Consider the following 14,318-nt stretch of genomic DNA (forward strand, 5'->3'; position numbering starts at 1 on the left):
TTGGGCGGGGAAAAAACCCCCAAATGTGAGGCGGCTGAAGATGAGGCTATCAGGACGGGAGTGGTGGAAAGGAGCCCGGGGGCTGTCGCGACGCTCGGGGCGGGCCCTGAGCGGGCGGTGCCGCCGTGCTGCGGGGCGCGGCGGCGATCGGGGCGGGCGCAGGTGCGCAGGTGGCGGGGGCGGTGGCCGCCCTGCCGCAATTTCCCTGTGTCACGGCTCCCGTCGCTTGGCAACGGCGCCGGGTCCGGCCGGCAGCCGCGGAGCCGCGCTCCGCCCGCAGCGGCGGCACCGGCACCGGCACAGGCTCCGCCAGGAGGGCGGGCGCGCTGCTGCGGGGGGCGGCCCCGCGGCGGGGAGGATGCGGCGTGGCCAGGGGGCAGCGCTCCCGCGGAGCTGCCTGAGGAGGCGGCCGGCCGCGGCGGGGCCGAGGGGGCGCCCGGCGCTCGGCCCAGCCCCGCCGCCCGTCCGCCCGGGGCTGTGAGCGGCGGCGGGGCGGGGATGCTCGCTCGGGCTGGAAAGTTTCTTCCCCACGGCGGCTCGCCCGCTTCCCGCCCGGACTTCTCCCCGGCCCTCCCCGGTAAGTGACCGCGGCACCCCCGTCCTGAGCGGGGGCTCCGTCCGCCCCCGACCGGCGGAGCTCGGCGCTGTGCCGCGGCGGCGGGAGCCAGCGGCCGGACCGCCGGAGCCAGCGGCGCCCCCGCGGCCGGTGCCGGGCGTCCCGCCGGCCGGAGCCCGGTGAGTCTCGCATGCGAGCCCGGGGAAGGAGTTAAGCCGGGTCCTGTTCGCGGTGTTACAGCGGTGTTTGGGCTTCGCCGGGCAGGGTCGTGGTGCGTGCGGGTCCGGCTGCCGGGGTGGATCGGGAGTCTCGGTCCGTTCGTGCGGTATGCGGCTCCAGTCCCCGCGGCTCCCGTCCGGGTGGTTTCATGGCACTGCGGCCGCTGGCGATGGCCGGAGGCGCGGCCGTGCCCTCCTTCGCCTGCCGAGCGCTGCTCTCGCCATCGCTGAAACTAAGTGCCAGGCGATGCCGGACTGGGAGCGTTCCTCGGAGCTGATGACCATCTGTTATCACCGTAGAGAGGAGACGGGCAGCTGGCTAGTGGGGCAGCAGAAAATGAGATCAAAGAATGGGCAATTACAGCAAAGCATGCCCCGAAAATTACACTTTTGCATCCACAAAATGTGCTATCTTTTCTTTTTTTCCCTATTTTTAATAGAAATAATAGTTCAGCCATAGGAAAGAGAAAGCTCTGCTCTTTGTTTTGAGCGTGCAGTACCTCGGAGAGTAATTTAACAACGTCCTTGCTGACAACACCCATCTTTTTTTTCTGGGGAAAATACAAACAGAATAAATGGGACACAATATTACTGCATATGTGGCAATTCTGGCATTAAAACGGAAAAGACATGATATTTAAAGGCTGAACAGTCATAGAGGGGCAAGGGGCTTTTTTTTTAGGTGCTTACTTAATTGCCTTTCAGTGCAATTAATTGAACTTTGTGAGTCGTGTTATATTCAGTGATGTCATCTTTTGCCCCGTCAAAGAAAAAAAATAATAGGATGCTCAGAAAGAGAAAAGGGGGAGGGGATCCTGCTTCTCGGTATAATGAAGAAATAGGTTCCAAAAAGAATTGCACAGTGCAGAAATGCTCCTACACACTGTGTGGTTTAGCTCAGATCATGGGAACAGAGAGATGAGTTCTGATGGTCCAGTAAGACAAAAGCCACAAATGCTCAGTGCTTAGTCCTCTGCCAGTTTCTCTGCAAGCACTCTTTAGGTGCTTTCCCCAGGTGACTCATGGAGTTTCACTTCTCTAATAGGATTTGACCTTCCATCTCTTACCTGCCAGCCATCTCCCCTTTCTGAGGGCAGGGGGGAGGGGGTTGAATTTGTCAGTGTTACATAACAGTTACCTGGAACATTGCACATGTTCCCAAACTAGGGATACCTCTGGACCGCAGGCAAGAGATGAATTTCTAATATTGCAGATCAAGTGCAAATGGCTAGGAAAAAAACTTTTCACAAGGCACCACTTTCCAGTGTTTAGATGTTTCCTTTGTGCATTTCACAGTAATTCCTTTCCCACTCATTTAAGCAAGACACATAATATGCTTAACCCTCTCTCCAGTAATGTGTAAGTAGAGTAATGAAACAAATGGTATCTATAGATCAAATACACTGCCTTCCTGCTTTTATTTCTCCCATCTCCTCAAACCCTGCATGACATCACTAACCACAGTTAGAGTGCACTGTAACCCCAGAACATATCAGGGAGTGGGCTTGGCGTCCTCTGAGCTCTGGTGTTTTGCAGACTCCTTCTGAAATGAGTGAGATCTTTTTTGTTCACTCTAGTGGATACTACTAGGTTTGTCATTTACCTGGAGTATAAAGTAATTAATTAGCTGTTTGGCAAGAGTATAGTGGGACACACAGCTGCTTGATGCTGTTGTTCTGCCCATTTCTTTCTCACACACAGGAGCTGTGTGGGCAAGGTAGATCTGCCTGTTGGTGTCAGCCTCCATCCCACTTGTTCAGGGTTTTAATTTCCAGGACTTTGAAGGAGGAAAGGCAAGCAGACACATCTCTTGTGCTGCAGGTCTGTCCTTGGTTCTCATTCTCTTCTCTTCTCCCTTTCACTGCAGGAGCTGGAGTGACCGTGGGGGGCAGTGCGCTGGTAGCCAGCCATGATTGCCACTGGAGGCCTCCTGAGGATCTCAGCCAGGAAACAGGATCCCTTGAAACCCCAGAGCCAGCTCCCCAAACGCAAACGCAAAGCCAAAAAGAAGCGCAAGAATGACGTGGTGGTGGTGAAAGGCAAGCTCAAGCTGTGCTCCCTCTCGGGGTTCATCGCCCTCTGTGGCATTCTGGTACTGCTGGTGGGCATCGCCTTGGCTGTGGTGGGCTACTGGCCAAAGCCCAGCCAGGTATACAGAGAGAGCAGCTTTGGCAAGGGCCGGCACCCAGCACCACAGGCTGGCACCCACACGAACCGCTCCCAGAGCCAGGGAAGGCTGCAAGCAGGGATCCACCTGGAGTCACCCCCTGGAGCCAACACCTCCACCACTGCTACCCCTGGTGGGTCTGCCCCTACTTCCTCATCCCCTCAGGCCTCAGCGGGTTTCCTTTTCCGTCTTTTCTCGAGCTACTTGCATTCGGACAAGCTGAAGGTGCTGGGCCCTCTGATCATGGGTATCGGCATCTTCCTCTTCATCTGCGCCAATGCGGTGCTGCACGAAAACCGTGACAAGAAGACCAAGATCATCAACCTGCGTGACCTCTACTCCACCGTCATCGATGCCCACAGCCTGCGGGCCAAGGATGGAGGCACCCCGGCCTCAGCCCCTCTCAATGGCTTTGTCAACTACATGCAGTCCCGGGGCCTGGAGCTAAAGCCTGGCGGGGAAGGCCTGGGTGCTGCAGCCATGCTGGCCAAGAGCTCGTGGCCACCAGGACTGGGTGTATCCCTTTCCCCACCGGATCTGGTGTCCTCACCGCAGCGTTCCTCCTTCTGCAGCCCACCGCAGCCACCCAGCCTGGCTGAGGCTGTGTACAGCATCTGCCGGGAGCGTGCTGCCCTTGCTGGCCGCCCCGTCACCAGCCCACCCTGCAGCCCAGCGGGCAGCTGTGAGCGCTGCAGCACAGCCAGCTCCATCGTGGGCTCTTCGCTGAGCACCTTCACCCTCCTGCCCTTGGGGCCAAGCAGCGGAGGGGGAGGCTGTCAGAGACCACCTGGGGAGCGGGGAGCCAAGGAGATCCCACGGGGGGAGTTTGAACTGAGCCTAACCGACCTCAGCAGCAGCCCCATCAAGGGAGGCTGTGGGACAAGGAGGCACAAGCTGGTTCTCAGGCGGCAGAGCACCAGCTGCTTGCCCGATGCCAGGTGTCCCCTTTCCCCTGAGCCGCCTCGGTCACCAGCTGTCAGGAGGGTCCTGGAATCCAGCCTCTTGGTAAAGGCGTCTCCTAGCTACTCTGAATCTCTAGATCTGGGAGGATCGCCTCCTTCAGCTCCTCCTGCCATCACCAGGATGGACTCCCAGAGCTCCCAGTCTGAGCCTTCCAGCAGCAATAAGGGCTACAGCCACTTGGAGGAGGCAGGCACCTCCTTGGAGTCAGTTGCCAACACCACAGCCAGTAAAATTCAGGACTGTGAGGAGGAACCAGTTGATCAGATGGACCCCCTCAAGGCTACCAGCAGAGAACAAACAGGGGAGCAATCCCAGCAAACTCAAAGACAGTACACAAATAAAGAGAAACTCTTTATGATTTCTAGGTCACATGCTGCATTAGGGCTGGAGGATGGGGAACTGGAGAGTACGGGCATCTAAATAAAACAGACAGCAAGAGGACACCTTGCATCCCTCCACACCTTCCCTGCTTCTTCATCTCCTTGTGGACTAGGAAAACAATCAATATCCAAAGAGCTACACTATGTTACCCTTGAAAATTGAGTTCCATAGATCCTGTAGACGACTTCAGGAAGAAAAAAGAAAATCCTTTCTGTCTTTTCGTGATTGTATGTTTCATGCAAGCCAAATTGTATTAAATATCCACAGTCCAGCAAGTTCTTTGGATCAGGTTAATACAATTTTGGATGGTATAGCTGTGCACTTTACTGTTTTGATTTTTAAGTGCCCCTTCTTCTCCTCTGATTTCTTTCTTGCTGATTTGCCACTAACTGCTTGAAAGCTGCAGGCACCTTTTTAAGCTCAAAAGAAACGTGGTCTTCAGAAAGAAAGCCGAGCTCTCTCTTTGTTTTGGTTCAATTACTAAAACGTTTGCAAGGCCTTAAGGATGATGTACCTTGACAAAGGATGAGTTTGTTTAAATTCTGGAAAAAAATGACAGTTTAGAAGAGACTGGAGCAGAACAGAGCTCTAACGATTTAGTTAAAACCATTACATTCCTGAATCCAAAATACATATTACTACATGATACTTTATCAAAGTATTATTACACATGTATTGACTAATAGCATTAAAAGATGTTTTTTAATAAAATATTTACAAACAAAACCTACAAAAAATTTCTTTATTTTGGTAAGTAATTACAGATATCACAAACTGTTTTGTTTTATACTGTGAAAGATTATAGAAATTCTATGAAGCCAAAGGCTTGCTTTATACTTTTAAGGAGGTAATTAATAATTTATGTGTAATTTTCAAATAAATACTGGTTCAGTCCTTGAGAAACCACACTGTAATTCAACCAGCAGATTCTGTCTCCATTTTTGACAGTGCTCTGTGACAGACAGCCTAAGAAATGTGACATCTTGACATGCTAAGGGAAAAAAAAATTTAGACGTTTGATCTTCTATTCATATTAGTTTCTTTTGTGAGATTAATCTTGAACTGCATCATCTTCCTTCTGGATTTTTCAGTTCCCTTTTAACTGTTGCATTAAGCCTTTCTGCTGTTGCGGTTCCTATTCGTGAATGCATGTGCATAAGCTTAATTTTAAGGCATAATAGTAACCTTCTGAGTCTTGTAGCAGCTGGCTGTGCTGAAGTCACAGCAGTTTCTCACTGAGTTCAGCATGAGGAGGATTTCTTCCTGCATAACAAAAGCATCAGGTTTCCTGAAGCCTGGAGAATACCTTGTCTGTAGGCAGAGTTTTGGTAAATTGATGAGCTGTTTCATTTTCCTAGCTGCAGCATGGCAGCCACTTGTGTTTTGTCAAAACAGCTTTATGCACTCAGGAAATTTTGTCAATACTTCTGATTTTAAATACGGATGTGGCATTTCTCTACTATGGGAAGAGAATTGACATTAAACAAACACAACGTGTAGGCAGACAGAAATCTTTCTGTTTCAATTAAATTTTTTCTTGTGGTTCCATGTTTTAAAGTGCTTAGCTACATATTTACTTACTTTACAGTAGATTGCAACATGGACTATAACTATGACCAAATACAATTGCATTTAATAAGCCTGCAAATTCTGTAATAAATAAGACTAATTTAAAAGAAAAGAAGAAAAGAAAGAATAATTTGCCATGTGAGATTCTTGAAACTGGAGAAGCAGAAGGTGCTTGTGCTTGTTCTCTTGAGCAAGAGAGGCATCCAGGTGGCAATATCTTTCCTCCTGTCAGTGGTACCCAATGCACTGACAGTATGAACGTCAGTGTGGCGTTTTTTGCTGCTCAACTGCTAGCACACAGCTGGCAAAAATCCATTGTAAAACTGCCTGGATTGGCATGGGGTTGGATTAGGCACCACAGGAAGTGGTGAGCAGGTGGCTCAGCTGGTACTGGCGTATGCATGGATTTCTCCTGTCAGTTCTCCATGGGCATGTGCTTCTGCTCCTTCTCCTTTGACTTCCAGCAAGATTTATGAGATATATGTGAGCAGAGATACCTAAGATACCTGGTACTGATGCAGATTCTAATTGACAGAGCTGAAGACATACTATTTGTTACTTTTCACATTAAAACCTTCCATGGAGGTGAAGGGAAAAGACAAGCTGTGTGCTACTTAGCGGGGCACGGAATCCTCATGAAGATGTGACAGGAGTTTGTTTTATTCCAAGAGGGGGAAACATACTTTTTAAAATATTCTCAGTAAATATTTCTTCTATCATCTGAAGTGTGCTCTGAAAAAAATCCCACCAAAAAACCCCCAGCTTTAAAAAGTCTTTGGTTACTCCTTAGATTGATTTAAATCAAAGCAGGCCAGTAATTATTCTGATGATTAATTTACTGCAAAGTCTTTTGAATGACAAAATTATACCAGTTTGTGTTTAATAAGTAAAATTATAGCTTGTTCCTCTGTTGTCAAAAAAGATGTGAAACATCAACTTTCATCAGTTGAGCTGGATTTTTTAATAACAGCAGCAAGAAGTGATTTTCTAGCATATCAATTACTAAGCAGAGGAAGCTGCCTCTCTGTCTTTGCAAGTCATTATTTTTTGCAGATTTATTACTTAAAACTATTTGTTGAGCAATTTGTGCAGGGATGGAGTTGGAGTCAGAAAGCTTTGCTTAAAATTCAAGCTGGGCAAGTTACTCCAACACCCTGATGTTGGACAAGGACTGAGAGATTCAATCCCTGTGCACCATCTGTGACTGATGTTAGCACAAGCAGCTGGTAAAGAGCTGAGCCTTTCCTGGTGTGACCCGCAGGTGATGGGGGTGACGGGGTTTGTGCTTTGACTGGCTCTTGAGTATCTCTGAGCTGGCCCTGACTGCTTCTCAGCACTGCCAGCTGCCTCTTGGCCATCATTTGCACATCCTGTCACAGGATGCTTGTGCATTTTCCTCCAATCCAGTCTCTTCCTTCTAGCCTTCCTCTCTGGTGTCCTGCCACCTAGTGCTTCCTCCACAGTCCTTGACAAGCACCAGGAACTGCCTCTACTTGCCAGTATACAGCTTCCTGCATGCTGCAGGAAGAGATAGGCTGTCAGACGTGTTTATTAAGAAGTATTTCATAAATTCAAATTAGCTAATTTAGAAAAATTGTTAATGCTTATTAGGAAAGAATGATTAGTCCCTGTATTTGAGAAGTGATGTATATGTTCAGAAGGCACACTTAGCCACACAGTTTTGATATGGAAAATTCAGATTTTGGTTTAGAAAACTGTGCTTTGGTTTGATTTGCGTTTTTCAGCGTAGAAGTGCTATGATATTTACATAAAATTTCCAAAGGAAAGTTAATTTCTGCCTGAACCTTCAGAATACCCCCTCACCTAGGAGGGAGGGCTGTGTATGCTCATTATGAGTGTAGATGCTGTTTGGACCAGTCTGAGGACAGACAAATGCCCTAATTGTACTTCAGTCGTGCTGCTGTTTGTTACAAAATCCCCAGGACTCTGGAGAAGCTGCTGACGTGATCAAACTGTAACCCAGTTCTGACTCAGTTTTCACTGGCTAGCAAAGTATTTAGAATCCTTGCATTAACCTGGCTTGCTTGGCTGGACTGATTTACTGAAGTCCCCAACTGTTGACATGTCAACTGATCTACTGCAAAAGACTATAGCCCAGATTTATTAACCTGTATTTTTTAGTACATTTTAAGATGCCTTTTCAAGGTCTGATGCTGTGCAACAGTGAGCAATAGTGCGCTTAGAAACATTGAATTAGGTAACTGTTGACATAATTTTGGGTCTGCAGTCTGAAATACAGATCTTACGGATTGTTGCAATTTTCATAACAGCAAAAACAGTTTGCACAGAAGTAGCAATATGACTTCAATTAAACAACAGTTTTTATTACAAGTAAAGGAGGTGACAGAATGATAAATCTTATTGGATTTCAGTTGGAAGAACAGCCTTTGGTAATGCTTAACAGTTTTTCTTTGTATACAAAACCCACATAAAATACAACGCTCACTGCTAGCTGACTAGTAAAATCTTAGTAGTGAATAAAAGTATAGATTTGGGAGGGCATTTTTCTAGGGAACAAAAAAAAGGTTTCTCTATCACCTCTCCAAGACTGTAACTAACAGTAATGTAATGCTTTAGCCAGACCACTCACTTACTGGTTTTAAGTTTGGGCTTACAAACAGTGAACAAGATGCACAGCATGGGCAGACACAATCTGAGAGGATAAATAGGTTATCACAGCCACAGGAAAAAGGTCTTTCATGGAAGAGTATACTGTTCTTGTTTCATTTTAGAAGCCAGAATTTCTGTTTCCCATTTCTAGAAGCTCCAAAACAGAAAAGTGTAAGTGAGCACACTAGAAATTATTTTCTACCACTGAGCTTTCACTCTAAACATGGAGACAGAGGGAAACCCTAAAGATCTGACAAACGCACACACAATCAGGTAAAATGGCAGTGAAGTTTGGAGTGAGACCTAGGCTGCTAGAAAGGATCTGACTGGATTTCAGGATAATTCAGGAAATAGAGGAACATGGCATGTGTGTTTCAACTAGTTAGTCTTCTATCTATATTTTAGTTAGAGAGAGGTAGTGAAGCCAAAATACCACTTTTAAAGGGGTTCTTATCAATTGTTATTCTTTTTAAATTACATTGCAATGAGATAGAAAATTTATTTGGGGAGAGTATGAAAAGAGACACAAACTAAACAAATGTCAAAAATCACTGTTAATAGCTTACTCTATGAGGTTTTCTTCACCTTCCTTTGCACAAAAAAGTTTGAGTCTGTGATTTCAGAGTATTAATTTTTTTTCCCCTTCTTGTGTTCCACCATTTCTCCAGGCTGGGATTACAAAAAACACTTGTGTTCACTTTATTTATCAATTTTGCTGAAACAGAGTTCTATTATTTTTATGGTAGCAATATTACCTGAATGTATGGCAAGTTTGGTTCTACCAAAGACACATATCTGATACTCTCAGCCTGGAAGGCAAAAATGGGTAGAGAGGGTTTGGTTTTAAATAAGCAGCCTGTTCCGTGCTAAATTTCATAGCTGACGTAAAGAATGGCAAGTAAAAAGGGAATGTTCAGCAATCAAGTTTTACCATCACATCAGATGATTTAATACCATTACACAGCCTCAGACTGCATTTTGTTCATCGCTCATAAGATTTGGCATGATCCTGCCTGACCTGCTTGAGAGCAGGCTGGCAATACCATACAGCTCCCATTTTGTTGCCAAAAGCTAAATCAGCCTCCTAAGGAGCAGGAATTCAGGACATGACTGTCAGTTCTGGCAAGACTTGAAGCTGCTAAAGACCTTGCAGGAAGGTGGTTTTGTACAGGGTGCAGTGCAGCTCCCTTCACACCTTGGAGCAGCACAGAAACCTGTGGCAGGGTCTCACACAAAACTGCCTGCAAATACACATAAAAGCCACCAGAGTCAGCTCCATGAGGATAAATTCTTAATGGGATAATATGATACTTGTGCAACACTATAGACTTGCCTTCCTCCCTCATTCCTGAAGTATACTTAAGGTCTCTCTGAGGAGTACAGCAGGTTTTAAATTCACTGACTTTACAATCAAAATTTATTTTAAAGAAAGGCAGTTTGTTCTCAGAGCCTAATAGAAACTACTATTTGAAATGCTTATAGACTCCCCATTGAATTAGTATCAGATCACCTCTTAATGTACTTCTCTCTCTCATATCTTGGGTACAGAGCACAACTATCTTCTTCTGTGAAAACAAGACAGAGATACAGCCACAGACAAAGTGTGCAAAGACCAGGTTTTTATTTTCTTTAAATGGAGCAGAGTATAGGCACCAGTATTCAATGAGGACAGCATGCAAGTATCTGCCTCTGAGTGATGCTTCCAAACCATGCAAGTAGCCTGCTGTGGAACAGAGCCATGAACACTTGTCCTCCAACAGGAGATTCATCCTTCAACTTAACAGAGTCTCTTTCTGCATGTGAGGCACTGAAGTGCTATTTTAGTTCACTGTCTATCAGACTCATCACACCCAATATTACACAAAATAACTTAGCAATACCTCCCTGCAGTATATTTAAGGACACAAGTGACACTAGACAGTTGATAACATTCTTTTTGAAATGAGAAACTTAAAGTGAGAACAGTCAAAATTGGGCACTGCTTATTACCTTACTGTGGTAACACAGCATAAGATGATGATAGTAGCAGCTCCTTCTCCTTGGGTTTTGGAAACTTAAAACTGTCTGCTGGTACTGCTAACATAATTCACACTACAGGCTACCTCAAGGCTTGAAAATGCAAGCAGAGCAGTTCCTGTCCTTGTGTCTGTCTTTGCAATGTGTGCAGCGTCTGGAGCAGCAGCACTGAAACAAGGATGAGTGTTGAGGCTGCATCTCTCATCATCTCTTACCACAAACAAGCTGTGGAAGGAAGTTGTTCCTCCTTTTAGACTATTAATCCAGAGCTGCTGCAGTCACCTTAATGAAGCACTTGCACTCTTTACAGTACTGCTTGGGTCCAGTATGGAGAGGAAAGGTGAGGATGTCTTCCTAGCAAAGTTCTCTGCTGGGATATACTGGCTCCCCTCTGGCACACAGAGAGGAAAACCTGAACAGAAGCTGTAGTATGGTTCTGGGATGAGTGAGCTCCTAATGCTGCAGCAGTGTTGTGTCTCAGCAGCCATTTGGCTGGTACATGTGTGTCACTGACAATCTGGGAAGAGAAAAAAGGGTTACATGATGAGCTATGGAAGGTCAGCAGCTTTTAGGCATCACCTGTTTGTATGTCAGCTGCCAGCGTGGCACCTAACAAGCCCCAGGAGTTACCTAAAGAGCAAAAAAAGCCAATAAAAGTGCAGGTTGCATCCTCTCTGATGCCAAGAAGGCACTATTGAAGATGGAAAGTAAAGAAACAAGTCACTTGAGTTTCTGTTGTACTTGTCCTTGTAGTTTTGGGTTTCAAATGTGGGCAAAATAGGAACCACAAAATGTTGCAGTTCTACCAGGACCAGTGAGTAGCTCTTGGCTGCTTTCACCTATGGCTGCCTGTGGTTTCACTCATGACACCCTCCATAAGAGCTCTCTGCATTTCACTGGCAAATTGAAATGCAGTCCTCTACTCAAATAAACATTTTAGGCTGCCTAATGAGTCACCAAAAGGTTGAATTCTCACATAGGCAACAGATATCTCAACAGCAATGTTTTCTGGCAAAGAGATTAGGTATATATCTGTCATGGTTCAACACCTGCCAGCAACTAAGTACCTCACAAAATGTTCTGCAGAATGTCTTGGCTTAGTTTAGACCTCTAGATAAATCTCACTTGCAATTTAGGCAAATATACTCAGGTAACTCTGCCACTATAAAAATAATAGATATATGTGTTTCAGCAAAATTGATAAAGTGAACACAAGTGTTTTTTTTAATCCCAGCCTGAAGAAATGGTGGGAGACAAGAATCAGGTTTGGATCAACAACAGATCCTTTATTTAGAATTGCCATCCTAAAATTCAGTTTCTTGTTAGAAATGAAATTTTCACACCATCAGTTCATACATTCCAAGATACTTCTGTAAATTCAAGATGTCAAAACATTAGGAAATTATAGCATAAGTTATTCAAATTATTTTAAAATGAGTTGTGGTTTCCTATGAGCAGTTGGAATACTTATAGAGTGCAGGGAAAATAAAGCTTCTTCCCTAAATATCTTTAGATGTTCACAAGGCATTTCTTTTTTTTAACATAAAAACAGAATACATGTGGCAATATGGGGGATTGAGAAGTTTTTTGTTAGCAGGAGATTCAAAGTGAGTAATATATTCATATAAAACGCATGCTGATAAATATTCCATACTATGATGCTGGATTGCTTAATATCTTTTTTTTCCTTCCAACCACATAAGATGATAGACTATTTGTATAATACATAGTAAATGGAAGCAATATCCATTATGCAGCCTTCTTTTGAAATATCTGTGTTTTATCACCCATGGGAGTGTGTCGTTTTCATGATTTTGAAATAGTAAATAATACACTAATTTTACAGTCTTAAAATATAGAACCATTAGCAAGCCTCCTTCTATGAAGAGTCCTGAGAATTGTTCTGTTTCTCATCTGTCAAGGGCTACAACTTAATCAGCTTTTGTTTAATTGAATAATTCTGTTATGGTAGAGAGTGTAAGCAATTGTTACACATGCTTGAATCTGCATCAACATGACGTAAATAAATCAGCATGGTTGTGCTGATTGAAAAGACATCACTTCTACATAGTCCAAAGAGCAGCCAAATGCTAAAAATTGAAGTTCTGGTGCAACACATGGGGTAACATATGCACTCAGAGTAAAACAGGTGTCATAGATGGGGATGGCAATGAGTAAATAATAGCTGATTTCAGTGCAGCAGGATTTAAAACCACAGACCTGGTAATCAGAGCTGCTTGAAATGTGAGGTTAGATTGAACCTGCTAAAAGTTGCCAAAAATAATTTAAAAAGGAGAAAAATAGAAGAAAAAAGCCCAAGTAGTAACTGAAGGCAACGCCAAGGAGCTCACCTGCAGCCTATGAAAGCTGCTCAAAAGGACAGGGGAACTCTTCCCATCAGTACTGCATCATAAATCAAACACATGGGAAAGGGCCCAACTCAAGGCAGGAGTTACTCCCAAGGAAGGACATCCTTAGTGCCAACTTGCTGTTTCCAGGCCCCACACCACTGTGAGTGGTGTGTCCCAAGTGGATGTTCTCCCTCCAGGGACTGGTGGAGCATTTCCTACAACTGCAGGCTGCAGCACAGAGACTCTCCCTTAGCGAGTGAGGAGCAGGACAGAGGTGACATGACAGCAGCAGCCTTAGCATGGCAGCTCACCCTGCAGAGGAGCCCAGCACCCCCAGGAACAGGAGCATGGAAGAATCATTTCATAAGAACAGAAAAGTTTGAGTTACAGGGTTAAATTATGTAAGGAAGTGACTTTCAAGAACATCCAGTTTCAACCATTTTGCCATGGGCAGGGAGACCTTCCACTTGACCAGGTTGCTGGGGGTCCCATCCACCTTGGCATTGGCCACTTCCAGGGATGGGGCATGGACAAGTGATGGCTGATATGCTCACATGTCCAAGGCTGGAGGCAGCCTGACACAGGATGGCCCCTGACACTAAACCCTGCAATTTGCCGCTGCTTCTCTGAGTCATCTGAGTAAATTGGAGACTACAGGGAGAACTTGTGCCCCTTCTGTCTGCTCTTAAACAGCCAGCATCTGCAAAGGAAAGTGTAAGTGCTGCTCAGTGAGACCCTGATGTACACTTGCTGCTACATTTACTGCAATTCCATTTTGTGCTGGCCCCACTTTCTATTTACAGTAAGTCAGCAGTATTCTTCCTCAGTTATTCCAAGGAGGATTACAGCAGCTCAGAGACTTCAGGATGGCTCAGTGCCCCCACTGCCACAGGGGCTCTTGGAAACCAGAATAAAAGGGGCTTACAAGCAGCAGACTAACAGCTGCCAAAGAGAGCTAGCCCAGAGCCCAATGCCCAGCTCAAAGGCGTGGCATTGGGCATCCTGCTCTACACCAATAAACCGAAGAAAACGTTCCAGCTGGGAAATGCATTCAAGTACAGAGGCATCATGGAAGACTTAGAAGTGTATGGCCCCATGCCTAACTGGATGAATGGGTAGGAGGAAGAATAAACTAAGAGTAGTAGAAAAAATAAACAGCAATAGGAAAAGTAGTGTTAAGAGGTGGTCTAGTGATGGGGCAGTGAATCAGTTTAGTGAATTCTACAAAGCTATGCTCCTGACAATGGGAAGAGAAGTGTACTTTAAGTTTTTGAGAGGCAGATTTGAATGTATAAGTACTTCTCCTGGCTATAAAAGGCTGAGGGAAACCTGATTTTATGGACCATGTTCACATGCATTACTGCTTGCTTTCTATGCACATAAATAGTAATCAACTAAGCAAAGATTCTCCTTTTCTGCTTTAAGAAACCAGAACAGTGTCACTGCAAGTCCTGCAGCTACTAAAA

The 14,318-nt window shown here is 45.4% G+C and overlaps 1 protein-coding gene across 1 annotated transcript; it reads left to right on the top strand.

Moving 5' to 3' along the window:
• Positions 1-208: 208 nt before the first annotated feature.
• TMEM200C (transmembrane protein 200C) lies at positions 209-5,011 on the top strand. The gene is made up of 2 exons (XM_036406878.2): positions 209-577; positions 2,642-5,011. The coding sequence occupies exon 2, from the start codon at positions 2,684-2,686 to the stop codon at positions 4,322-4,324; it is 1,641 nt and encodes a 546-aa protein (XP_036262771.1). The 5' UTR covers positions 209-577; positions 2,642-2,683; the 3' UTR covers positions 4,325-5,011.
• The last annotated feature ends 9,307 nt before the right edge of the window (positions 5,012-14,318 follow it).

The sequence above is a fragment of the Molothrus ater genome, chromosome 1, assembly GCF_012460135.2.
Source record: "Molothrus ater isolate BHLD 08-10-18 breed brown headed cowbird chromosome 1, BPBGC_Mater_1.1, whole genome shotgun sequence".
NCBI lineage: Eukaryota > Metazoa > Chordata > Aves > Passeriformes > Icteridae > Molothrus > Molothrus ater.

Bases quoted from the DNA above. Each gene is read 5' to 3' on its own strand.
- TMEM200C (XM_036406878.2), top strand. From the start codon at position 2,684: ATGATTGCCACTGGAGGCCTCCTGAGGATCTCAGCCAGGAAACAGGAT.